The 27,077-nt window shown below is 38.6% G+C and overlaps 1 protein-coding gene across 6 annotated transcripts in view; it reads right to left on the bottom strand.

The window, feature by feature from the left end:
• The window catches only part of LOC127384957 (uncharacterized), a 60,795-nt gene extending 34,007 nt beyond the window's left edge, over positions 1–26,788 (bottom strand). For all 6 annotated transcript variants that reach the window (XR_007889546.1, XR_007889547.1, XM_051620074.1 and 3 more), the window contains exons 1-11: positions 26,602–26,788; positions 26,207–26,307; positions 25,797–25,866; positions 24,788–24,918; positions 23,018–23,106; positions 20,253–20,352; positions 18,879–18,922; positions 17,637–17,714; positions 7,314–7,510; positions 5,135–5,199; positions 2,412–2,518 (exon numbers count right to left, since the gene is read on the bottom strand). Coding sequence is in view for 4 of the 6 variants with exons in the window: in XM_051620074.1 (XP_051476034.1) it covers positions 2,412–2,518; positions 5,135–5,199; positions 7,314–7,510; positions 17,637–17,714; positions 18,879–18,922; positions 20,253–20,352; positions 23,018–23,106; positions 24,788–24,918; positions 25,797–25,866; positions 26,207–26,307; positions 26,602–26,767 (1,148 nt within the window). In the remaining 2 variants the exon portion in view is untranslated. The remainder of the gene's footprint in view (positions 1–2,411; positions 2,519–5,134; positions 5,200–7,313; positions 7,511–17,636; positions 17,715–18,878; positions 18,923–20,252; positions 20,353–23,017; positions 23,107–24,787; positions 24,919–25,796; positions 25,867–26,206; positions 26,308–26,601) is intronic.
• Positions 26,789–27,077: the final 289 nt, after the last annotated feature.

Genomic DNA, 27,077 nt, shown 5'->3' with positions numbered 1-27,077 from the left:
AAAAAGTTTTAAAAAAGTTTTTAAAACAATTCAACCATTAAGAATAGTCCAACTCATTTACATGTTGCAGATTGGAAAAATATGTTACATTCTGAAGCACCTAAACGTTTTTGCCAATAATCTTGGCCTATTACCCTTCTAGCTGTATACAAAAAGAATTCTCAGTTGAAATACTGAAGTTACGATAGGATGAGAAAAATATTTTTCAGCAGCAGAACATTTTGAAGACACTGTTAGTATACCACAGTTGTTGTACATATTAGCATGGTACCTGAAAAATGAAGCAGTATACAGGACTTCAAGATAAAACTTAAGTTTTCTAATTTCTATAAACAGATGAAGGTGATCCATGTACCACAAATCATTTTTATTCTGATGACCACAAAAAGACATACTTGATTTAAGGTACCTAAATTTGCAAACAGTGTCCGTAGTATAGTATTTTAAGTGAAATTTCTCTACAAACATTACCATTAGATACATTACAGGTCAAAATACATTCTGTCAGTAATTTTTAGCCCTTTCATGTGTCTGGTAATGCAACAAAGAACCATAAAAATCAACAGGACATCAAATGTGACTCCAATGAGAATGCTTCACACCACATATTGCCAAATCGCTCCTGCTTTCACAAGTGATTAAACAAATGAAGGAGAAGCATGCAAGAAAGAGGTGAAAGAAGTCCTATTACAAGCTGCCAAAGCTGCTTACTGTCTTCGGCTGCCAACTAATTCGACCTGTACCTGTGTAAACTGAAGCACTTTAAGTTTGTGCACCTTATTCTGTACCTGTTGCCATTAGATTATTACCAGGCAGAATTTAATCTAGAGCAGACTGGTAGCTGGCTACCCAGAAGATCACGTCCTTAAGGACATTCTCTTGCAAGAGGAATTGGTGGAAAGACTGAAGTCATGAGTTTTCTAAAGATACATATTTTCTGGTAGAGCAGTCTCTGACAGTGATGAGAATAGCTTAACTCTTATTCTATATCTGGGTTGACATACACAAATCTTTCAAACATGATGAATAAGTTATTCCACACATATTAAGCTGTTTAAAACTGTGTTTGAGATGGAGAATATATTGTGATTTTTAACACATAGCTCCAGAGCTGCTCCAGGCATGCCTCACAGGCTAGAGGCCAATTATCAAGCCAGTTTACCAGCCTTTGGCTATCTTCCGTCAGTCCTCTTCTGAGGATTACTCAGGACAGCACAATAAGCAAGCTGAATTAATTTTCTAGTGGTCACAGAAGCAGCAACACAAGCTGTTTCAGTCAGACAAAAGATTGATGTAGTCTGCTCTGAAATAATGTCCAAGAGTAAACATGAAAGAGACAATATACCATTATATATACGTATTTATTTATTTATTTTCCCCAAAAATAATCATCTAGCTTCTGAAAAGACTGCTCTTCAGGGACCTCTAAGTCCCCACATCTTTGTGTTTCACAGCTCTTGAAGGGGTTTCTTCATTGATTTTCTGAGTAGTTCTTGGACACATAAATATATTTACAGCATTTGCACCACTCTGAAGAATGGGATTCCATAGCTTAATTACACATCCCATATCAGCCCACTTTCATCTGCTATGTCTCCTGAGGGAAGTCACACAGTCTCCTCCTTCATCACAGTGCTGTACGCAAGCAGTAAGTCACTCTAAGGCCACAGTAAATCTTGCATTTCTGACAGGTGTCCATCCTAGTGTAATTGCTGCATGGGACTACAGTACAATGTGGGGTTGGGGGGAGTGTGAAGTTCTATCTAAAACATGGCACAAAGAGACAGATCTCGTAACTAGAAAGATCAGGGCTACTGGAGTAAATGCTCAGAGGCTTCAATGAGGATATGGAACTATATTTAAGAGGAATCCCTCCTCACCTAAATGTACTGGCATGACAATGTGACTGAAGTCTTACCAGGCTGTCTTACAATTGTAAAATTGTTCTAGCAAAAATAGTCACATTTTACAAGGTATTAAGATAATTTTGTTTAAAACACAAACTTGGTAACCTGCCTACATTTTATAGCACTGAGACTTCTGATAAAAAGCAATTCTGTGAAAATCAGTGAAAAAGTTTCACATGGGTTTCTCTCTGGCACCTAATAAATGTTAATCTTAATCACAGCTTTTTCCTCATTAATTTGGGTTTCTTTCTGCTGTGCAGCCATCTATCTTCAACAATACTTGAAACCTTTCTCACTATCAAATGCAGCTGAAGTGTAGTTATACACTGAAAACGGACTTCCTAAATAGGCTATTTAAAGTCTGGAAATGTCCTCTCAGCTGGAATATTATCATCTTCTAGCTTCTGAGAAGGCTAATATGGTTACCCACAGATGTCACAGTTCTATTTTCATTCTCTCTGAAAACAAAAAGCAAAAAAGCCCTTTCAAGACTCAAATACCAACCTTTGCAGAATACTTTCTGCAGTGCGTTTTCCTTTTTGTACTGCCTTTGGACCTCCCACTGGACAGACAGCAGTAGCTCTGAAGCCATCAAGATAAGTGGCATTTACCTAAAAATAAAGGGATTATGAAATTACATGATATTCAGTACCAATATGCTACAAATGCCCTCTGACAATAGTTATCTATACATTAAGCAGAAGCAGAATAACAAGAAACTATCATCATCATCACAAAAATTTATTAGGTTATTTAAAATTCAATATTCTATTGGAGGAAGATTCAAATCTTCATAACTGTGAAACTCTGAATCACTTTTCATTATCATCTTTAAATTTTTCTGTACTTATCTATTTGGGCATATAGGGCATGTTCTGATGTTGAAAAGCTGAGTAATCTATCATAGTGAAATAGATCAGACATAAGTTTCCCAGAAGCATTAAAGTAAATGTGGAAAAATACCACATATACACACAGAAGAACATGCTAGACATTGCAAGCATTTTACTAGATTTCCAGTGTTACAGCTTCTTCGCAGAGCTGTAATACAGTGAAAGTACTGACCATAATGCATGGCAATAAGTAGAAAATCTTTAGCAGATCTATACAACTGTATTGAGCATTTTCAACATTTGTTACCTCACAGAAAAAACAAAAATAGAAACTGAAGAACCTGGTAAGCCATTCAGCATAACCCTCTACAACTAGAAATGTTTCTTGTACAGTACATTTTCAAGCACTTTACCCAGCCTACTTTTAAACGTCCCTAAAGTTGTTTCAGCTATTTCTTTTGAGAAGCTATTTCACAGGTAAAATATTTATCATTATTTTCCCTGATATTTACCTCATATTTCACTTATTCTTACCACTACTTTACTTAATACACTTCACCTTTAATATAGCAATTTATATTATCTTCTACACTTACTGTAAAGTCGCTGAAAGATGTAACACACCCTTAAAATATGTCTAGGTTGTTATAATGCCCACTCCGTCACTTCTTAGCCAAGCTGAACATGCCAAGTTAATTTCCAAAAAATTACTTCTAAAACAGGTATGCAAAACATATGTTCATTTACCACTACCAGCCAATTACACAGTTTCAAAAAATGGTAATATTTCACAGAAGTCTAACTTAAGTATTTTAGAGCATCATTACACTGTTTAATATAAAAAACATAGATATATTAAAATATTCCTAACCGTGTCCATTTCAAATGTCCTACCTAAAACATAATAAAAATAAAATAAATAAATAAAGATCTTTTACTGCTTTGTAAAAAAAAAAATCCCTCTCATTCTGTTTTGTTTATTACATTTCATGGTTTGTCAACTGAAAATCTCATACCTCATTTACTTTCTTCAGATATACAGAAATATGGAGATACAAAGTCAAGGACAAAAACTGCAGGACAACAAAGTTACTGAACAAAACAGTCGCTGAAAGTTGCTGATGAGCAGCAAAAAATAGTCTTTCAAATTGCACACTTGGACTAAGGAAGAAAAACTTCTGCTTCATACACGACCTCCCTGCTGCATTTGCCCATATCAAATACCACTATTAACTACAGGAATAAGAGCATTAGCATACCTGTCATTTGACTGATGGTATTTGCTGTTTTGTACAAAAAGTATGCTCTTTATCCTATGTCATTTTTAGGAATTGCTTCTAAACTGACTTTTCTGTCAGTCATACAATGACATTAAGCCTGATTTTTAAAACTAAGCATCTTTTAGAAATGTGCTTATAATTTGAATTTTAACTCTTTTGTTGTTTCAAACATGACACAAATGAACTTTCAGATTAAAAAAAACACAGTTATTCCCACATCCAAATAATGCAGGCACTGATCACTCAGAGAAAGGAAACTTCTTGTTCCAGCATTATGCAACTGGAACTCAAACTCATAATTACAATTCTGAGGAAATGCAAAAAGCTGACTAGACAATACTACAGTGAAATTGTAGGTGGCCTATGAAAAGGGGAAAAAAATTAATCAACACTTCATTGTATTAGGTGAAATTTAGAAAAATCCATGTTCAGATTACACTCCCACAATACTTTAAAAATATCAACCACCTTTTTCATTAAGCCGATAGAAACACGATTACTACAGAAAGCTGACAGAAGTGAAAAACTTACTGTGCATGAGAAAAGTGACCCATCGTATACTGCTCGATTCTAAAAACACTTTGTCAGTATGCTTCAACTATAGAGCATTTAGAGAGCTCTTCTATTCTAACTTTAAAACTCACCCAAACCAAACCTGCTTTGGCAATATTATTATTAACTTTGGAATACCATGTTTTTAAAAACTGAAATTCTATCTTACGTAAAATTGGTTTTAAAATTTTCAGAAGTATTTTTTAAAATGCAGTAAAAAGTTTCAAAGAAAAACTATGCTCAGGCATACATTATATTATTTAAACAGAAATATTAGCACAATTTGCTGCTTAGGTTACCTTGCTTTTGATATGGCTGTGCTACGCAGGTAATTTCTGATCTCAACCTTGCTTCTATAAAACCACTTTTGCCACTAGTTTAACTGAGAGGAGGACCCAGCCCTACTGGTACTTCACCAGAACTGTATTACCATAGCATCCATTCAGGATGCAAGAATCCATAGAAGACCAACAAACATCAAACTTCATAATTTTACTAGTAGTGCAGGTTCCTTTGAACAGAGTATTTCAGGCAACTTACTCTCCACAGAAAGAGATAATACCTTATAAAATGTTGAAGGAGGTGATCCTTTTGCTCCATGAACTTTCACTGCTCCACCATCAAAACCTAGAGGTTAAAAATCAGTTTAAGATTCTTCAATGTAACTTCGAGGACATTCTTCCATGATACATATTAATCAAATGCATTTAATTAAAAATCAAATAATTGATAGCTGTCCTGCCACAGACTACAGAATCTTTCAATGAAACAGTCCTCCTTGCCTTAGAAATTCAAACAGCAAATTGGTGCCTAAATTTATGACTTCGATGAGCCTTTTAATAGAATGCTTGAAATGTTTACTCATGTACTTAGAAAAAACTTAACACAGAAAGCAGTCTTAGGACTTCAGACCCCATAGTTATTTTTCACTTAGCAGCCAGTTATGGCACACACACACAAAGCATACAATTTACTGTAGTTGGCTAGAGTGGACTGCAGTCCTTCAGCTGGCAAAGAAGCAGAACAAGAAAGACGAGAAACCAGTGACAGCTAATTTGCCAGTATCTTAGTAAGTGAATGCATAACATAAGTTTAGCCTTCTTGTCAGTAACAGAAACAGAACAGTTTGAATATATGTTCCAAGGCAACTACCATGTTCAGTATTAGTAATATTAATGCCCAAAAGAAACTGGAGAATTGTTGCCATGCCATCAGGCTGGAGCTGGAACTGCAAAAAATCCATAGATGTGACTCTTTGAAAATCAGCAATGCAGGTTCAACACCTCATGTCAGACAGACAGAATTATACTGTAGCTCACCTGTTCCTAACCTATGCTTCCAAGTATTTAGGAAGAAGTTCAAAGTTTTTACACAAATACTCTGAATAGATTAAATAAGATCCTATCTGCAAAAGTGAATCTGACTAGCAGAAATTTTACACATCACTCAAATAACATAATGACTCCTTCTGCAAGATTCATGTAAGGTTAATTTAATTCTCTCAGTACAGAACAATATCCCCACAATCAGGGTGAAGTTCTGGAACAGTTACACGTTTCAGATGAAGGAGTAACACAAAGAAAAAAACCCACAAAACAAAATATATAGCATTCATTGACAAAAAGAAAACAGAAGCATCTCTTGGTTTAAACACTGCAAGTAATCCAGCAGGACAATAAAAGTGGCAACATAAACAGCAAAAATAGATAGCATGCCTGTCTTTACTGGTGTACGTGTCAAAGCCCTTCAAACTAAAAATATTTAAGAAATCTGCCCATTTTCCATCTGTTATATTTCTAAGAGGGCTAACTGAAAGTTCATGTGAAAGTTCATTTAAAGTTCAAACATGTCATATCGGGTCATTTGCAAGCTGAAAGTTCATAGGAAGGTTATGGGTTTTTTTCTTTTTTTAAAAAAAAAATATATATAGACCAGTGGCTAAGAGCAGCAAGCTGGCCATATCAGACTACCATTTGCTTATGCTGCATGAGCAGAAGGCTCACTGTACAACTTAGGGTACTTCTATTATTGAAGCAAATTATTTTTGATGCTACCGTGTTTTGAGTTTTAGCACATTCAGTTTATAAACAGGGATTCTGATTGTTCTAAGTTTTATAAAGACACTCAGCATACTGTCACAGATAATTTCCAATAGAATGAAAAAGAATATATAATACAGCTGCAGTAAAAAACAAACTTCAAATGATTGCAGCTAAGTATTTTTTCAAGCTGTCTTATCCAACCTACAGATCTCCAAATCTTTTTAGCCTGGGGTTCTTTTGTTTGTTTTGCTTTTAAAGCTAAATCCACAACATTCGTTATATCCACTTCAGTCTTTTGTCTTGAGAGTTTTGAGGATAGCAAAGGGACTTTTTTGAAGAGAGGTCCTCTGGCAGAAATCCTGTACCTAAGCATGCTTCTACAACTAAGTATGATCTACCTAAATGTCTAAGAAAAACTTAGTTTAAAGGCTTGGTAGGTCCAAGGTGTGCATTAAAAAGAAAAAAAGAGTAGTGATCAAAGATTTAAATTGGTCAACCAGCATCATAAATAAGAATATAGTTAAAATTTCTGAAAGACTTCCTAGCAGAAGTCCTTCAAAAACCTGTTAAATACAGCACCACAATCTAAGGAACTGATTTAACAAGAAATACGCAGAGAAAACATGGAAATAACGTAATTGCTTCAGTCCAATAACCCAATTCATTGACACAGATCTCTTAACATTTAAGAGGACTAACCTGGAATTTCAGTGATGGAAACTTCAGAAAAGTCACACGTGACATCTGGTAAAAGATAGCGTTGAGGATTACCTAATTCATACACCAACTGTTCAGCTACAGTACCAAAAGAGATTAGTCCTCCTGTGTCCGGTGGTTTGGAAAGAATAAAGTCTCCTTCAGAGGAACATTCTACAATGGGAAAGCCTATGTTGTGCCTAGAATATGAAAAACATTGAAAAAACACCATAAATACAAAGGGAAAGTGAGATGAAAAATTACTAACAACAAACCAGAACTTTATGATAATGACTAATTAAATAAAATTGATTAAGAATTTTAAAACATCTGGTTGCTTCTGCAGACACATACACAAGAAAAGCAACGAACAAACTGTCCAGCCAAAATAATAAGAGAATACAACGTACTGCCTGTCAAAGGAGTGCAGATGTAACAATAGATACCAACAAAGAGATAGAAGCAGAGACGGAAGTGGAGAAGGACACCAAGAGAAATGGTGAAAGTAAAAAGAAGCCAAAAGAATTAGAACTATGGTTAAGGAAGTAAATTCAGAAGCAAAACCATGGTTGCTAATTCTAGCCTAGTTTGGTTACAGCAGCACACACAGCATGAAGGTGAAGACATGTAAATACATTCTGTAGCCTGGATCTGCATATAAAATACTATATATATATATATATATGTTTGTAAATGAAAATACTCCTCACATTCTTACAAGCATGATACGCAGAAAGTGATCAAATAAGTCATAGTAAGAGGCAAATGTTGGTCGTTACAGTAGCAGAGCAGAATTTTCAGGGTTATGTGGATGAAATCTGGGTATCTGCTTTCCTGGCTAAGAGACTTATTTTATTTACAGACAATTTCAGCAAGAGTAATGACTTAAAAAAAACAACACAACAAAACACAAACAAACAAATTTAAAATTACAAGTACCTGAAAATTAAAACAGAGCCTTAATATCCTTTAAAAATGCTACCTTGTTCACTTGTCTCTCACAAAAAGTTGTAAATTTGTGCAAAGATAGATATTTACAATCAGTCCATCCCTGAAATTACTTCTGGGTGATAGTGGGAACAACATGCTGAACACACAACCAAGCTGGTTATCAGCAAAGGTTAGATTAACATAGTTTGCATAACATAAATCCACAAAGTTTTGAAGGAAGTAAGCAAAGAAACCAGTGAATGCTTAAGTAACATTTGTAAAAGTTCATGGGAGTTTGAACAGATTCTTTATCATCAGGAAGCTTCAAACATAACCCTATTTTTTAAAAAAAAGGATTAAGAGACAAGCCCTGTTACCAGAGCTCAGCAACTTTAATACGGATAATGTACAAAACCTGGAAAGTAGAGTAGCTGTAGGACAACTAGAAAAGCCCATGACAAATCAGTGAAGATTACACCTTAATAGGCTGGTCTTTGAAAGTATTTAAACAACTAAAAAGATAAAAGGAAACAAAAAAATCCCACCATCCACCCTGATGAATACAAAGAATTGAATGGAATCAACAATTTTTAATACAAATTATTCTAGATTATTTTTTTACCCATTATCTTAGGGCCATCAAAGTCACAAGAACTTTATTGTGGCATTTTCCATGCTGTCAGAGTAGCTGGGAGGAGACCATATAGGTACAAATGTACTTTCTGAAACAGCTTCTAAATAGCATCTAAGGTTGAGGCAGATTTGCTATATAAAAAAGACACTCAGCTCCTACCACTTGCAGTGAAGCGCTGACGCAAAGCTTGCAAAAAAATTGTATGAAGAAGACAATCTAACACAAAGCCCTCTCCAACAAGACCAAACCAAAACAAGGGGAAAACCAAAATTCTTTCTAAGAAAGACATGCTGACACAGGACACCAGCATGTCCTATACTCTGGAAAAGTAATTTTTAGCTATATTTAAATAATCCTGAAATCCACAACCCAGAAGATCAATGAAAAGAACTCCACAACCAGTGACTTACTCATTGATCATCTCTTTCAATACTACTGTTTTGACAGTTAGTGAAAGTACCAGTGAAGCCTTTTTGCCTTCATCTGAGCCAAGCATGATGGATGTTTCCTCCTCAAGGTCCAATGTTACCCAATGAACTTTTCTGAATGCTCATTTAGTTGTATAAAATATGTGATCTCCTAAGTCACATGAGCTCCGAAAGCTCCCCTCACTTTTGAAAATTCATACATAGAGATGCAAAAAACTGAGCCAGAAGCCCCTGGATTGCATCTCTGTTGTAACTGGATGACTAGGAAAATGCATACAACCTATACTCTCTCATACTAGATTCCAATAACAAGGTACATTAACACATGCATGTTTAGGATACAACTCTATTTTGTATATTGCTAGAAGATATTACTTAAAATTAGTTTTCAGCTTGGAAACAAAGTGGGCTAAATCATCCCTATGACATGATTCAGCCACAAAACAGTTTGGTTTAGAAGGAACCTTAAAGATCATCTCGTTACAACCCCCCTGCATGGGCAGGGACACCTCCCACTAGACCAAGTTGCTCAGAGCCCCATCCAACCCAGCTCTGAACACTTGCAGGGAGGGGGCATCCAAAGCTTCTCTGGGCAACCTGTGCCAGTGTCTCATCATCCGCCCAGTAATTTCTTCCTAATGTCTAACCTAAATCTCTCCCAGTTTAAAGCCATTACCCCTTGTCCTATCACTACATGCCCTTATAAAAGTCCCTCCCTAGCTTTTCTGTAGGCCCCCTTCAGGCACTGGAAGGCCACTATAAGGTCTACCCAGAGCCCTCTCTTCTCCAGGCTGAACAACCCCAACTTTCTCAGCCTGTCATTGTAGGAGAATCACAGAAACACCTTGATTGAAAAAGACTTCAAGATCATAGAGTCCCACCATTCACCTGACATGGACAAGTCCTTAACTAAACCATATCCCTAAGTACTGCGTCTATACGACTCTTAAATACCCCCAGGAACTCTTAAATGCCCCCAGGTATCTAAGATTTGTCTATAACCACCCTTTTCCCAATGTCTCTGTTGACTACGAATGCCTTGAATTTATTTATTGTTTCAAACTCACATTCTTCTGTACTCACTGCCTGTCTTCATGTGTCTCTTCCATTAAATAGTTTTTGATATATTTATATGTGAGGTGCTCCAGCCCTCTGATATTTTTCATGGCCCTCCTCCAGACTCACTCCATGTCCCTCCTGTGCTGGGGACCCAAAGACCAGTAAAGCACAGAAGGTGGGGTCTCACAAAAGCAGAGGGGGAGAATAACTGCCCTTTATCTGCTGGCCACACTTCTTTTGATGCAGCCCAAGATATGGTTGGCTTTCTGGGCTGCAAATGCACATTGCCAGCTCATGTTTAACTTCTCATCAACCAGTACCTCCAAGTGCTTCTCCTCAGGGCCATTCTCAATCCATACTTCATCCAACTTGTATTTGTTCTTGGGTCTGCCCCAATCCAGGTGCAGGACCTTGCACTTGGCCTTACTGAACTTCATGAGGTCAGCATGGGCCCACCTCTCCAGCCTGCCAAGGTCCCTCTGGATGGCATTCTCCAGCACGTTGACCCCACCACACAGCTTGGTGTTGTCAGCAAACTTGCCAAGGGTGCACTCAATGATAGTGTCTACATCACCAACAAAGATGTTAAACAGCCCTTGACAAACACCAACCCTTGACAAACACCTCTCGTTACAGGTCTCCATTTGGACATCAAGCTGTTGACCACTACACTGAGCACTACCATCCAGTCAATTTCTTATCCACCAAGTGGCCCATACATTGAATCTGTATCTTTCCGATTTAGAGACCAGGATGTTGTGTGGGACAGGGTCAAACACTTTGCACAAGTCCAGGTAGATGACATCAGTGGCTCTCCCCTTGTCCACCGATGCTGTGACCCCATTGTAAAAGGCCACCAAATCTGTCAGGCACAGTTTGCCCCTGGTGAAGCCATGCTGGTTGCCACCAAACACCTCCACATTTTCCATGTGCCTTAGTAGAGCCTTCAGGAGGATCTGCTCCATGACCTTGCTGGACACAGAAGTGAGATTGACAGGCCTGTAGTTCTCCAGGTCTTCCTTTTATTCCTTTTTGAAAATGGGGGTTATGTTTCCCCTTTTCCAGTCAGTGGGAGCTTCACCAGACTGACAAGACTTTTCAAATGTCATGGAAAGCACCTTTGCAACTTTATCGTCCAGTTCCCTCAGGAGCTGCAAATGGATCTCGTTAGGTCCCATGGACTTGTGCGCTTTCAGGTTCTTCAGATGTTCTTGAACGGGTTCTTCTCCTACAGCAAGCAGTTCCTTCTTGCAGTCCCTGCCTTTGCCTTCTGCAGCTTAGCCACACCACTCAAAGCTATCTGGATGGGGTATTCTAGCTTATACCACAGGTACTATGGTCAAACCATCAGCAACTCCACTGAAGCCTTTGCCTGATTCACTAGTAGGTTTTACTGAATAGCTACATATCATATGACATCCACTCTCTAACAGGCCAACCTTATGCTGGCTATAACCTTCAGCCAAGCTGCATTTTGTCCAGTGTAGCAGGGCAGTTAAACCATAGAACTGTGAACTTGAACTTCAGCAGCAACTACAGTCATGGCATTCAAAGCTGCACAGTGGCTAAACGGCACCCTTCAATAATGTAAAAATTGCATCAGTTTAGTGATAAAATCTCCTAGTATGATGGGGCAATATTAAGTAATGTAAACAATTCTGAAAGAAAACTACTGAAGTGAAATCTAATGAAATTACAAGATAATCTAATTAATACAATACTAGAGATAAATATGAAAGTGTTACTTTCAAAACATTTTGAGCAGTTATTTTAATACAGAAGTTAACATACATCAGTTGGTGAAAGGAGATGACAACTACCATTCTTCTATCCAGAATGTCTGTTCTGAGTTGGTTTTGATATTTAACATCAAATACATTATTTGCACTAGTAAACCAGAGCACCAAATAAATCCAAGCTAAGATTAGACCTCAAAAACCCCCTCCAAGCTGGGGCTAGGTGAGGACTTAACAGTTATTGCAGGTTCTCACTGACTACAGCACAGGAGTAATGAAGTTCCAAAACCGTACTTGATGAATCTCCTTGTCATGAACCACCTACAGCTGCTGTCATGCTCTAGCAGGAATCAGGGCTCTGAAACGGAGTCTCCTGTCAGTTCTCAGCCTGCCAACAACTTACTCTTGCATTAATTTTTCCCATGCATAATGTTGGTTTTCCTTCAGTTTTAGCTCTCAGAAATGTTACAGTTTATGGGTATGTCACAGGTGACAACATGAACTGTCTAAGCAGAAATCTGTCTACTCTGGAACAATGCACTATTCAATGTCTGGGCAGCTATGAAGACAGCTTTCCCTCTTGTCTTACATAATTTGCGTTACAAAAAAGTAAAATCCAGTATCAGTACTGGGTCCTGTTTGGCTCAGAGAGACATTGTTTAAAATAAAACTGTTATTTCTTCCCTCAGAAGGTGCCAAATGCCTCAAGTATATAATTCTGGCCACTACTGGTAGATTGAGAAGATTATAGGCAACAAAAGGTGGGACAGTTAGTGTAGTACTTTTATTTGCAGTGGAAGATGCAGCAAGAAATAAAAAAACAAAATAGCCCACAGCAATGCATGACAAGGAAGTGAACCAGGGTCCAAGCAGGCTGTGATATGAACTTAGAGCTTTACAGCCAATGCACAGTTTCCTGGGACATGACTCAATGAATACCACACTGAGAAGAACTCTAAGCTAAGCTTCTGACTCCCTGGGCATTTATTTTAACCGCAATGGTATTAGGCAAAAAGTAGAAACTGCTATCACTTCTAGCAATGTTTTTACACCCAACTCAAAACTGCCACCATGTCAGGCAAGACTAGCACAAACAGGGGTTAAGGTATATGCATCTCTCTACATGTATGTACCAACATGTTTCCTAACTTCTGCTGCAATCCCGATTTAGGCAAAATTTATTAACTGCATAACTTACCTCCTCTGACTAAGGGCATTTCAGAGTATGCACTGTATGTAAACTCCTAATGTCTAGGCAATGTCATGCCAATCAGACAGGCTGCCTAGTGTTTTCAGCTGCCTGGAATAGATGACGCTACAGAGAAAAAGGCATTCTACACTGCTGGTTGGGATTCGCATGCTGGATTCTGTTCAAGTCCCAGATTAAGCAACCTGGATCCAGCCCTTAAGAGACTACAACTATCGACTTACCCTTTTGGTCATCCCAGGCCAGAGGATTATGCAGTCTCAACCCTTGTACACTCTTGGCTTAGGGCAAAATGTCAGTGTCTATCATCTCCTCAAAATGATTACTCTACTGATCAGCATTAGTTTATTCTCTCCTGCATTTCAAAACAAAACAAAACAATGTACTAATCACCCACTGGCACTAAATTATAGTAAGAAACAGCAATGTCCAGGGTAACATGAAATTAAATACAGAACTGTGTGATATCAATATAGTTCTGGAATCTAGTTCATTTTGACACATTGTGTGAAATCCCTATTGAACACTGTGCACTACACACTAAATAGGAAGCAGTATATATTATCACTTCTTCTGACCATCTGCTAACATATATTACTACACACAGAAAACCAAAAGGAGTAAGTAAGTGCCTGTTTTGGTAACATTTACTTCAAATCAGTAATTTCAGAATGTATATTAATCTTCTATAAAATGTGAATTAATGAATGGTTTCTTGCATTTTCTCTGCTGAACATCCAAGAAACCACACAAGAGATGAGCCAAGCAGCCTTCCTCTCACTGGAAAAGCAAACAGCATCTGTTCCCTCTATCTGTCTGCCCATTTTCATGAAAACTGGAAAGAATTCTACAGTTTCAAGGTTCCTGCCTTTAAGTCAAACACATTAAGGAGATATACCCAGCACAATTCAAGAAAGCCCAGTGCCTTAAGTCAGCAGACAGAAATCAACTAAATTTGGCTTCTATCAACTGAAATAAGTAGGAGAGTGATAAGTTGCAACATGCAATTCACTTGTTCTACATGAAAAACTTACTTTAACAAGGCAACAAAGAAAAAGCAAGAATAGGTTAGGTTTAATAGCTAAACATTCAATTGTCACAACATACCTACATGAACATTCCTGAGACTTAAAGCACCCTTTTGCAGTGGAACTGAGTTCCCAGAAGCAGTGTACATCAAACATTTCAAGAAAATAAAAAACCCAAAACAACACAACAAACCACAACACAAACAAACAAAAAAACCCCTATGTTGGATTAATGAAATGGGTCCAATCCAGTACCTCAATACTCAGAGACATAACGCATGTAATGTGAGCTCTGACTTGCCTAGCTTTACTCAGTTTAATTTGAGGTGCTCAGGTTTACACAGTTAATTATTTTTGCTTATGCACAAATTACAGACAGATAACATTTATAAGCCTAAAGTTTGACAAATTTTCTCCTTTTATTTGTTTAAAAGTTAGAAAATCTCACGCCCATCAGTCCTTCTTAGCAGCGCACTTGCACCTTTTTCAGCAGCCAAAGACAGTACAGTAACATGAACTACTGTTCTTGGGGAGGAAAAAAAACCCCAAAGACAGTAAAATTTACCTGGCTAATCGTAACCAAACTTACTTTCTGCAGTAAGATGTGAGGAAAAGACAGCGATTGCCCTCTAGTGTTTAGCTACCAGACAACAGCATAAATGATGTGAACGTTTTTCTTAAGCTCTAGCATAAAGGTCTAGTGAATGTTTGCAGAGCTGAGCAGTAAGTGGAATGCACTCAAGGCAGTGAGAAATTAATACCTGAAAGGCACTTCAACGACAAACACAGAGATTTGACTTGATCCCACATTTACTGACTTTGTTGGGCTGGTCTGGATTTATTAGGTACTACAGACACGATTTATTGAGATGTAAAGTACACACACTTTCAGTAGACTGCTAAAAAACTTAGCTTTTTCTCAGGAGGCAGAAATCATTAACAGACTAGACATCATTAATAACCAAGTAACTTCTGCAAACTCTGTCAGAGCTCCATAATATAAGTAATATAAGTGATGTTGGTGGCAGCACGCTTTGCATGTTTTTGTCATTACAGAAAGTATGACTTATCATATCATTACTGTGCATTACTATGCAATGCATTATCTGCATACATTGAAAACTAATTCAGACTGTCCAAATAAGAAAAACACCAACCCATCAAGTTTCTTTAAGTTAAGGAGCCAACAGGTGACTACTAAGCTATCAAATGAAAAATGCGTTTTTGCAGCCCAAAAACTTACATAATATTTTCCCCTTCATGCATTTAGGCCTAAAAATAGTAAACAACTGTTTATCAAGGTGGCGAGGGGAGGGAAGCAGCAAAGCTCTCTAATCCTCCCTCCCTCCTTCTCCCCATATCCTGGAAGGATGTGCTCAACCACAAGTTCACTTTAGTCAGTCTCCTTCTCTGCCTCTACAAATACAAAATTAAAGCTCACACATTATTTTGGTTTTATTTTTTAGTTCTAGAACTTTACCATAGAGGCTGAGGTGTAACATGCTTTTATTTCAAGAACTTTGTCAATTAAACACCTAAGACTCTTTCCATTTGCAAACAAAACCACTAGCTTTATGGCACCATGATTAATTCTTTAGTGGACTTAACCTGAAGGTAAACAAATCACTGTTTTAGTAGCAGAGACACAATCATGTATGGTTCAGAAGTCCGTGTGAAGATATATGGGGACAAGCTAATAGAGCAGTACTGGGTGCTAAACTTCCATACTCTTTTGTAGCAATTCAAGTCATGACCAGACAACTCTAAGCCACAAGACTATAATTTTAGACAGTTATATGATTTTTATATACACACACAAGTATTAGTTACACATATACAATGTGCATATACTTGTCCATAGAATTAGCTACTCCTGCTCAAGTTACTCATAGCTTACTATACTCAAACTCCCTTTTTTTTAAACCAGACTGCCATTTCTCGCAGAAAAATGCTTAAAAATAAACTACCAAGCATTTTAATTTGAAGAGGAGTATTGTTTTCTTCTTTCATTCTTTTATAGAGCAAGGTGTTTTGGAGTCACACTTACAGAAGATTTTAAGAAGTTTCATGACAGAGCATAATAAATCATCAGAAGTTGTATCAGAACACGAGTAAGATTAGCAGTTATAGATTTCTAAACTGAACAGTGTCTCATGTGAATTCCCATTGAAGACAACAGCAAAGAGTGAGTCAAATTTGTTCAAGGCTCATAGCCTTTTAACAGGCTAAAAGAAATGTCTGACCCTCTTTCTTTCAATGCCTTCTGTGCCTTCACCTGCAAATCAGTTGTGTTCAGGAACTCGGAAAAGAATACTTTCAGGATCATGCTCTGAATCATGAACAGTCACTAAAAGTGGGAGAAAAACACTTGGCAGCCCTAGGGAACTAACTCTGGAGAGCAGCTCTTCAGACTGCAGGGCACAGCACCCTGTTAGTTCATCCACCTGGACTACAAGCAGCCCCTGGTGGCTTCCTCCTCAGGGTCACTCTGGGAGCAGGAACGCACCTGATAAAGATGCCCTTCTCTCCTGCATCTCTCCCATGTTCAAAAGAGGCACTGCCTTTCTCATGACATTGCACACAACAAGGTTCCTCCCTTCCATCCCAACGAAGATAATAAAAAACTGCAGCAAGAATCACTCGCCCTGTGCAAAACATGTTCAACGGTTAAACTACTCTAAAGAACAAGCTAATCAAAAGCAGGCTACGTTAGCTCTTCTTTCTGGTACTTCTCATGAGACAGAAGGACCTACCTATGTGAAAGTCTAATTTAGTAGGTCTGAAAACAAGATACACACAAGTTTATGAAAAGACAGCTCAACACATTTGTTGAGATCAGCTAACACAGCAGGAGAGGACTGTGGCTTACATTCATCCCTACCAAAGGAAATCACATAAAATTTGTGACTGAACATTAGGCAATTCTGATCTAACTGAAGACTGACGAAAGAGCACCCAAAATATGCATATTGTCTTTTCCATTAATCACACATGAAAGCCAAAAAAAATATATTCCCATGAAGCAGATAATTAAAAAAGGGAAACAGAAAATATAAAGAAAAAGGTTACATTTTTTTTCAAATCATCTGCATCTTAAGTTAACAAAGAAAGCTCCCAGTTGGCCAGAAAGGAAAATTGCAATAAGGATAATAGACCTTGTAGAACAGTAACATTAGGGTGGAAAAGTACCAAGAGGCCCCTATTACCTAAGATAAAGCAGAAGCAGTTTTCACAACACAGATACAGCAGGAAACTTCATCTTTGGTCCACTACAAACATTCATGTTGATGCCATGGTTACCTACCAGTCTGGTACTGTATGCCAATCAGTGAATATTCCACCTGTACACTGAGCACCACATTCAATGAGATGACCTGCAAGGCTGGGAAAATGGCATTCAAATAACTAAGTATTCTGTAAAATCAAGTTTCACAAATCCAGCTTTAAAATATAATAGCACAATGGAAATAAAGCTAAACAACACAACATTCTAACTACTTCCCCTCTGTAGGGATCTAATGCATTTATAAATGACACATTAAATATCAAGAGGGATTGCGAAAGCTGAATATATAAAGAGTCAAAGTAGTAACTTCTATACGAAGATTCAAGTGAATTTCCTGAAATAAAAGGGAACACCTAGAAGATTATCTGACACCAAATAACAAGTTTCATTGGTCATTTCAATAAATATTTATATAAATTCAGTATCTCAGCGGTCTGCATTGTGTGTAAATAATTATGCATAGCCCATTCTTAAATCAAGAGATGTAAGATCTCCCATGTAAAGGAAAAAATGTATTATGATTGTGTATTATGATGTACAAACCCTTTATTGCAATACTACATAAATACTCAATAGAATTACAGTGAAAACCCTCATCTCTGTCATCTCCAATTCAGTGCAGCTGCAGCTTCTTTCTGCAATTATTCTCAAGTTATAGGAGGTCCAAGCACACCACTACTAGGTGTACTCAGGTTACCTAAGTAGTCACTCATTTTTATGGACTTCCAACACAGTCAGCTGATGCAGAAAAGTTTTATTAGCTGACAGAATTTTACCCAGTGTATTCCCGATTCCTAACTTTAGAACCTACAACTAGGGTTTGCAAACAGGAGTACTGACGCTGAGCTTCTGCAAAACCGTACCAGGATGCCGACCTGACTGAATCTCATTCTGCTTATCTTTGAGGAGAAGAGTTGCCACCATCACAAATATAAAGTGATGGTGAAAAAGAGAAAAAGCTGGGAATCCCTGGTCTGAATTGTAAGGTTCCATCTCTTGACACAAAATGGACAGGAAGAGATAGTTTAAACTGTTAAATAAAATCACTTCTTTTCTCATTTTGTTATTTTAAGTTAGTTCTAGAATTAAATTTCTGTAATTAAAATTCCAAATGAAAGAGTATTAAGTGAGCCTTACAAAAGAACCCAAAACCTAAGAAAAACATTGAAACATGCAAAAATCACTAAATGCTTAAAAAGTTATCCGGACAGTATAGGACATGAAATAGAAAATTTACCCATTTCTTCTTATATAATTTACCTTCCCGCAGCTAGCAAGTCAAAGTCATCCCTATTCCAGCCAAACTAGAAGAAAAATTTTAATATTTTACACATATAGAATTTCATACAGTACAGAAAACTGCTCATAGTGTGTTCACTGCTTTGAGTAGCAATGCATTAGATGCATTAGACTTCCTGCAGAAGTCTAACAAACAGTAATTAGGAGGCACTGTAGGTGGATTTGAGTAGCTATACAGTAAATTAGAAAAAGAAAACTGATGTATTTCCGTTTTCCTCTCATTAATACACTCAAGAATTCATAAACTCTCAAAGTCACTCTCTTACAAAAACCGTAAAAGTGTAATATGCTTATTATTCAGAATTTGTGTAAGCTGAAGGCTTAAAAGTCTACCACCTATTTTGTGTCACGTCAACAATTTTTTTTTTCAGTTATCAGCTCCTAGAGTTCTACTAGTCATCCTTAAAACCTCGCAGTATGTTTTGTTTAACTTAAGAGTTTTTTTCCCCCCCAAGCTCAATACAGCGTAAACAACATAGTCACTGTTTCTTACTTAGAACTCAGAAGGAATCTCCCTAAAATCCTTCAATAAATTACATAAGGCCTTTCTGGGGTAGACAATACACAATGACCGCTATTTGGAGAATATAAACAGCTAGGAATAAAATAAGAAGTCATAATGGAAATTATAAATGGGAAAGCTTAATTCTATATTAGGCAATGTTTGACATGCATGAAGTTGGAACAGTATTAAGTTTTAGAAAGGGTGTTTCTAACTAAACACTAATACATTCCCCCCCACACCTTTTTTAAAATATGCACCAAAAGAAAGCTGCCATACTTCACAGTGTGTGTTCATTCACAGAAATGTATAACCTATTCAAAATACTTCAGAAAAACAAATTTCCTGCTTATTTAATTTTTTTAATTCAAGGAATTTGATTAATGTTGCACTGAAACTCAACTCCTCAAATAAAACTGCTTAGCCACTGGAAAAGACTGGTTTAGACTACCTCATCTGCCCCCCTCCAGCAAAAACCAAAGTGAGCTCTACTATTGCCACCTTGTGACAAAGAAAAATCTACACATTTCTTAACCTTGCACACCAAAATTTAAAGATGAGGGGAAAAGAGTAACAATGAAATACTGGTGAAATACATGATACACGAGTTCATACATACACCTGTGACAAGTTTAGGAGAAACAAAAAGCTGGCAACTTCACGCATGTAAGGAAAAAGAACCAAAACAACAAAACCCTCAGAATTTAAGGTGCTCATTATTTTTAAATCAGCATCTACACTTTCCTAAGAAGCAGAAATTGCTTGACAATGATTGCTCAATGTTCATTCACATATGGAGTTTGTGGAATATATGGAAATTGACTTGTACTCACCGAATGAATAAGTGGTCCTAATACAATCCCACTGTCAACGCATCTACCCGTCACAACAATATCAGCTCCAAGGTCAAGAGCTCTGCTTATTGGTCTTGCACTAAAGACAAAAAAAACACAGCAGCAAGTATTTTTACTTTTCAAAGCATCATTTTAAAAAAAATCAGTTCCCTGACACATACAGGATAAAAATCACTTTCAAATCTCATAGGAAATCAATGAAATCAGCTTTAACAATTGATTTGTCATTTTCTTTCTACAATATTTTAGAAAGCAATCATCAGAACACCCTATCAATTTGTTACCTAAATGACACACATAAAACACTTGTCTTGATGCTTATAAAAGCTGTCTTGAGTTTAGTGCATAGAGGGTTACTTCTATTATCAGGAAGAGAAAATTGTGTTTTTCAGAGATTCAGTAGCCTGATTTCATCTGTAGGTAAGTGTATAAAGACCAGTATCCTTCACAGAAAGCTTGGTGATGTGGCCCTCCTATTTTAAACCTTTCAGGTGAATTTCCCTAAGCACTTTTAGAACTTTCACTACCAACCAACTTCAAGAAGAGCACTGTGCAGTCATTTTTGAAGAAACTCAGGCAACAGATTTTTCCAGATTGGTCAAGTAAGTCAGCCCAGTCAAAATTCGTCAGGCTTGAAAATATTCATCAGGGTGAACCACTCAAGTTTACACACTGTAGTGAGCAAGCTTTGACAGAGTGTGTGGCTCCCAGCTTTTAAACCCATGCTATCTGCTGGATCTTTCTACTCTTCATGAGATAGGCGCCTTGAAAACATAAACCACGTAAACCACCTGCTTTGATGAACAAAACCAAGAGCAGTCTTCTTCTACAGTTTCTACAGATTTAGCCCTGTTTTTGTCAAGAGGTAAGACAAAGAAGTTCTCCTAGCGATATAAACATAAAATGTATGGTGTTTTGTTTTTTTTTCTCAATGCCACATGAACCAAAGGATATTAGTAAAATAACAAGCAAATACACGGCACACAGAAACCATTTATATCTCTGGACATAGCGTTAAGTAAAAAACACGGGTACAATGCACAAATAGGGCTTCTGCATACACACATACAGGATATTGATAGAAAAACTGTGTAACTACCTTTAAAAAGCAATAAATAAAGCCATTTGGCTCTTTTTGTTAAAAATGGCTGTGAACTCAGTCCACGGAACACCTAACAGCCCAAGATCAGGAGGGACAGAAGCAACACTTAATGATTGATATCCCAATGCAAGTTTTTCAGATGGAGTTTATGCACTTGAATCAAGTATCAAACTGTAAACATAATCAGATTTAGAAAGTGAAAAGTGAACTGTCTACAGAATATACAGATTTTACCCAATACACTCTGGTGTTTACTTATTTTACAGGCATTTGCTTTATGAATAAGCACCCATTGCTGCTGCTGTCAAAAATTTAACTTATGAAATTACTAATTTAGAGGATGGTAATAGCATTACATTTTGATGCAACTGAGAGTAAGGGGCCCATAAAGAAATACTGCTTTTATTAGAAAGCAAAGAGCACCTGTTAATGAAGCAGGGACAGAGGTAACTTATTTAAGGACCTCATCCTCATACTAGCTCTGTCCTCTCTGCTTTGATTTGCCTTGCTTTTTTAGTTTACAAATCAATCACGTTCATTTCAACTCTTGAAATGAACACTTTCTCACAATTACAAATCTTAACGACTATTTGTTAGATTTCAAATACCATTACTCATGACCTGCAAGCACTGCAAATCAAAGTTTAAGGAATGGAAAATCCAGCAACAACAGAAAACACTTAAGACGAATTTCAAGAGTCATCTGTTAAACAGTTCTTACTTCAGTGACAAACACATGCTGTGTTAGGTATAGCCAGAACTTGCTATTGGCCAGTGATACATTTGTGGAAAGCGCAATGATAAAAACAGAAGACAGAACACAGCAGTTTGAAGTTTTTCCATAAAGTTTAATGTAAACAAGAAGGGACTGTGTTGTACAGACCTGAGAAATACTTCAAACAGAAATACAGGAGCAATGATATACAAGACATGGAAGATGAAAAAGCAAAAATGGGTTCACAAGAGATGCTGGCTTTTGGGAACATCTGACCATTGTTCCACATCTCAGTCTTTCCCCTCTAACAGACTTGATTTACATTGATTCATCTGAAGATGATGATGGCAATGAAAATACAACTGTTGACGAACAGGCAGCTAGAACACTTGCATTTAGAGATTTATGGGGGACCTTTAGCATCATAAAGGGGGCAAGAGAGATCTTTCAAAACAGTAATTCATCCTGGCAAGCCAGCTTCCAAAATTTGAACAGTAGAAAGCCTGATGCACAATTCAGCACCATCTAATGAAACTTCCTACTGCACTCAGAGTGCATTCCTTGGTTGCACTTCTTCAGTGACAACATCCTAAACAGCTGCTCCATGCAGCAATCGAATACTTTGCATACAAGAAAGGACTTTTGCAATTGTTATATTTTTGTTATATTTAAACTAAAGCTATTTTGGCTGGAACTAAAACTTAAGGATTCACAGGAGATGTAATACTAAGGAGTCACAACTGGCAAGGTTCTATATTAGAAGTTTATTTACAAGTTACAAACAAAATTTGCTTCCTGATTGCCTGAGTAATGCCAAGGTGAATCTCACATACTAGGTGATTCTACTTGCAAAACTGAACTTAACATAGTCAGTCTTAAAAAGTATTTTTCCATAATAAAGAAAAACAACTTGCTAAAATAACTTACCCAAGATACACACTCATGCTATGAATGCTCTCTGGAAATTGTTTGCCACTCTCTAAATCAGTGATACCAGCTCCTTTTAGGTTCTCTTTCTGTTAGAAAACAAATAAAACACCAAACCTATGAGTACTGTAGTATCTATTTTAAGCCTCCTATTAGTAGCAGACAACAGAACCACTTCATAGCAACCCTAAGCAAAGTAAAATCATTAAAATTAGCAACAATAAACATTAGTTGAATGGCTAAAAGCGCTAGACACACTTTTATCCAGGCTTCCAGCACACAGAAAAGTCAATCTTTAAAGAATGCTAGTATGTTTACTGATGATCAACTGCAATACATCGGAGTGTTTCCCTAGGCTTTTAAACTGTCTTTTATTGCTGTATAACTGAATAAACCAAACCCTGCAAACAGAAAGGTCTGCCACAACTGCAGTGGTGGCATGGCCAGAAAACAAGGCTAACTCTGCAGCTCCAGGTGATACACCGTGTTTCCGGAGAGATAGGTAGGAGAGGTGGGTGTTTTTGACCATGTGTTAGGCAGCCTAGGAAACCACTGATTGCAAAGACTCAAAGTCTAATGCTAGTTCCAGGGGCAATATATAGCATGGGAAAAAAAAAAATCCACTTCAAGGTAATGCTTTATTCTGTTAATATTTAAATCCACCAAACCACGAATAACATTTCTAGTGTAATTACAATGTTTGGTATCAACAGAAAAGTTGCCTGGAGACAGCAAAAGCTTCCTTTTTTGTTTCTGTAAGTTATGCATTGACAACAGCATAGAAAAGAATCCATTTCAGATCAGAAATGTCTAAGCCATGCTCAAATAATGACCACTTCACTATTGTACCAGTAATAATATTCTCGACCACTGATGCTAAAGTAATTTTAGCAGGGCAGAAGTTTCTTGAAAGGAAGTCCAAGCACTACACATAATTCGCAAATAAAGAATCTTACTTGACCATCGTCCACATTCAATAGCATGCAAGGAGTAACAGAGCCTACACAGATAAACAATTTTCCAAGTTATAGACAGAGATTTAACTACAGTGCAAACTATTCCCTCTTAATCACTATTCATGTTTAAACTTTTCACAATAAGCTTTCAGGTTTGGCCAATGCTTTTTCAGAACCAGACTTCATATACAAAGCATCATTCTCCAAGTCAAAAAAAGCCATACATTTCATCTCTAGATTTCAGGGTTGTATTTATTAGAATATATTAGAATTAGAATATTAGTATTTCTGTCCTCCTACTTAACATTACTGGCCATAAACTAATTAAAACCAGAAAAAACAGCTACCTGTAAACAAAACAACAACAGGAAATGTCAGTACATTACTACAAAACAGCTAGAAGGGATGAACATTTGAACACGTGCCAACTTCACCACATTTAAATTGAGAGATTTAACATTCAGGATGGTTTAGTTCAGACAGAAACTGTAATTAACAGCACATCCTAACTTCTCCTGAAGAACAAGCAGACCTTAGGTCAGAATACGTTTGCTTCAAAAAGATTAAACAGTAGGTCCACAGTCCTATAAAATTCCCCCCATCACCCTCCAAACATAAGATGGGCCATGAATTGCTTCCATTCATAAAAAAAACTAAAGAAAAGGAAGCAACAATTTAATGATGCTTTTACCAGTAGGAGGCTACTGCATAAAGCTACAAAAAATAAGTTCCTACAGGACAGTAAATGCCACCTTCATGCTATATAGAAAAAAGTAATTTCCATCACGGTGACCCTTAAGACAAAGTAAAATACCTCACTCATTAGGTCATCTCCAGCAACAACAGCTATTTTCAAATCAACATCTGCCTTCTTTGCCACCTCCTGAAGGGCAGCTGCACAAGCAAGTGGATTAATTCCACCAGCATTACTGATTACACGAACACCTAAACAAAAAGAGACAAATTAAGCTCTGCAGCATCAGCAATCACTTGTATTTTAAAAACTCAAAAGCATGCTGAAACACCAGCAAGGTATCATCTTTGCAAGGTGTCAAACATCTAAACAAGTACTAAAATAACATTAAAATATGAAGTCCATTTCATCTGTGAAAGGATTAGAATAAACCAAAGCAAAAGTGTTCACAGAACAAGCCAAAGGAAAAACTGTTTACAGAAAAGAATTGTTACAGATACTTCTCATCTTTCCTTTATGCATGGAAGGAGAAAAAAACATACATAATGAGACAGACAGAATCAAAACAACTCCTACAGGTACAGACACAACCCATTCAAGCATCCACGCTCTCCAAACAACTACATTTTAGCAGAAATATGCATCTATCTCTGTAAATTTCAGGCTGTGTTAGCAAAATATTGGGTGGGTGTTTAGAACTAATTTCAGCTCGGAAAGCTGCAAAGCTACACCAATATAAACAGGAAAAACAGAAACTGATCAGAAAACAAGTGATATGCTAGAACTCTATGGGAACATTGAAAAACTTTTAGATTGCATGGAAAATGTCTAGATCTCACATTTTAACAAAGATCTGTAAAGCGATTTTCCATTCACAAATGGAAAATTACATCTATATATATTTATAATTACTGCAAGCATTTCAAGTTAACTCAATTTAAATGTCACCATCAGACCTGCACGTCACATCTACTATGATGGCATTTTTGCTCATGTTTATATCATGATGTCCAGAGGACAACAAAACACCAAGGTGAAAAACAGCTGTTTATAGGAACAGCAACTATACAAAACCCTCCTAAGCAATTGGACTCAAATAACAGAGAAATTAACAGAAGGAGTAGCATACCTTTCCTGTGAATATCTTTTATATAGGGAGCCATGGCAGCAGAGACAAAATCTGGAGTGTAACCTAAAGCCTGAAAGAATTAAAAGGTGTAACCATTTGTTACCTCAACCCAATCCCTTTTCTTGAGTAACAGAAAAGAGAAGACAAGGAAGAACAACTCGTTCTCAAAGTGTCTGGTAACAAAAGCATGAAAGCTTGAAAGCTTTTACTCGGTGAAGGGGAATGTATTGAAATAAATAAATATATGCAAGTAATTCGTATACAAAACCCGACATGTTTTGAAGGGGCTCCGAGGGTGACGTGGGGCACCGGAGACCAGCCGGGGCTGCCCCCCAGCCCGGGCCCGGCCCTTCCTTCCCGGCCGGGCTGGGCACGCCGGGGCTGGGCAGCGGCTCCCGCCCGCTACTTACGGGAGACCGGGCTTTGGCGGCCGTCAGCAGCGACATGGTGATCTCGGAGAGATAATCGAAGACGAGGAAATCCAGCTTCCCTCCGTACAGCAGCTGCGGCACTGCCGGGGCAGGGGAGAAGCCGCCGTTACCACCGCGGGAGCCCGCGGTCCCGGCCGGGCCCTCCCGCCCGTGCTCCCGGTGACGGCCCGGCAGGCGGCCCAGCCCCGCCCGCCCCTCCCCGCAGCGCGGCGGCAGCCCCGGCCCGGCCGCTTACGCAACGGGGCTGCTCGCGGCGCCGGCAGCCGCCGCCCGCCCGCCCGGCCGCCTCGCCAGGCCTCGCTGCCCCCGCAGCCGCCCGCCCGGCCGCCTCTCCCGGCCGCCCCGCGAGCGGCAGCCGCCGGCCCCGCGCCTACCTGCGGCCGCCGTGTCGCCCCAGAAGCCCGAGGCGCAGCCGATGCGCACCGCGGCGCCCGCCGGGGGCTCGCAGCTGGCCCAGCGCCGGCCGCTCCAGCGGCACGGGCGGGCGGCCGCCCCCCGCAGCCGCGGCCCCCGGAGCGCCAGCAGCGCGGCGCAGCTCATGGTGGTGGCGGTGGCGGCGGCGGGCGGGGCGGGCGGGCGGGCTGGGGGGACCGCCCCGGCTGGGGCCCGGGCCCGCCCCGCGGCAGCGGCCCGAGAAGCTGCGGGGCGGGGCTGAGGGCGTGCGGAGGTCCTTGGGAAAGAGTGAGGAGGAAGTTGGGAGCCCCGCGTTCGCTGGGAAAGTGAGACGCGCCTCTGGCAGTCGGTGCGCGGCCCGGCTGGGCCGCTTGGTTCGGTATCAGCTGCAGCGGGCAGCTGGCGGTGGGAGGGCTGCGCTCCGGGACCGGCCCGAGCACCCCGTCCGCCCGGGTTC

Source organism: Apus apus, chromosome 4, assembly GCF_020740795.1.
Source record: "Apus apus isolate bApuApu2 chromosome 4, bApuApu2.pri.cur, whole genome shotgun sequence".
Classification (NCBI taxonomy): domain Eukaryota; kingdom Metazoa; phylum Chordata; class Aves; order Apodiformes; family Apodidae; genus Apus; species Apus apus.
The sequence above is the reverse complement of the archived record's forward strand: the minus strand, read 5'-3'. Positions and strand labels throughout refer to the sequence as shown.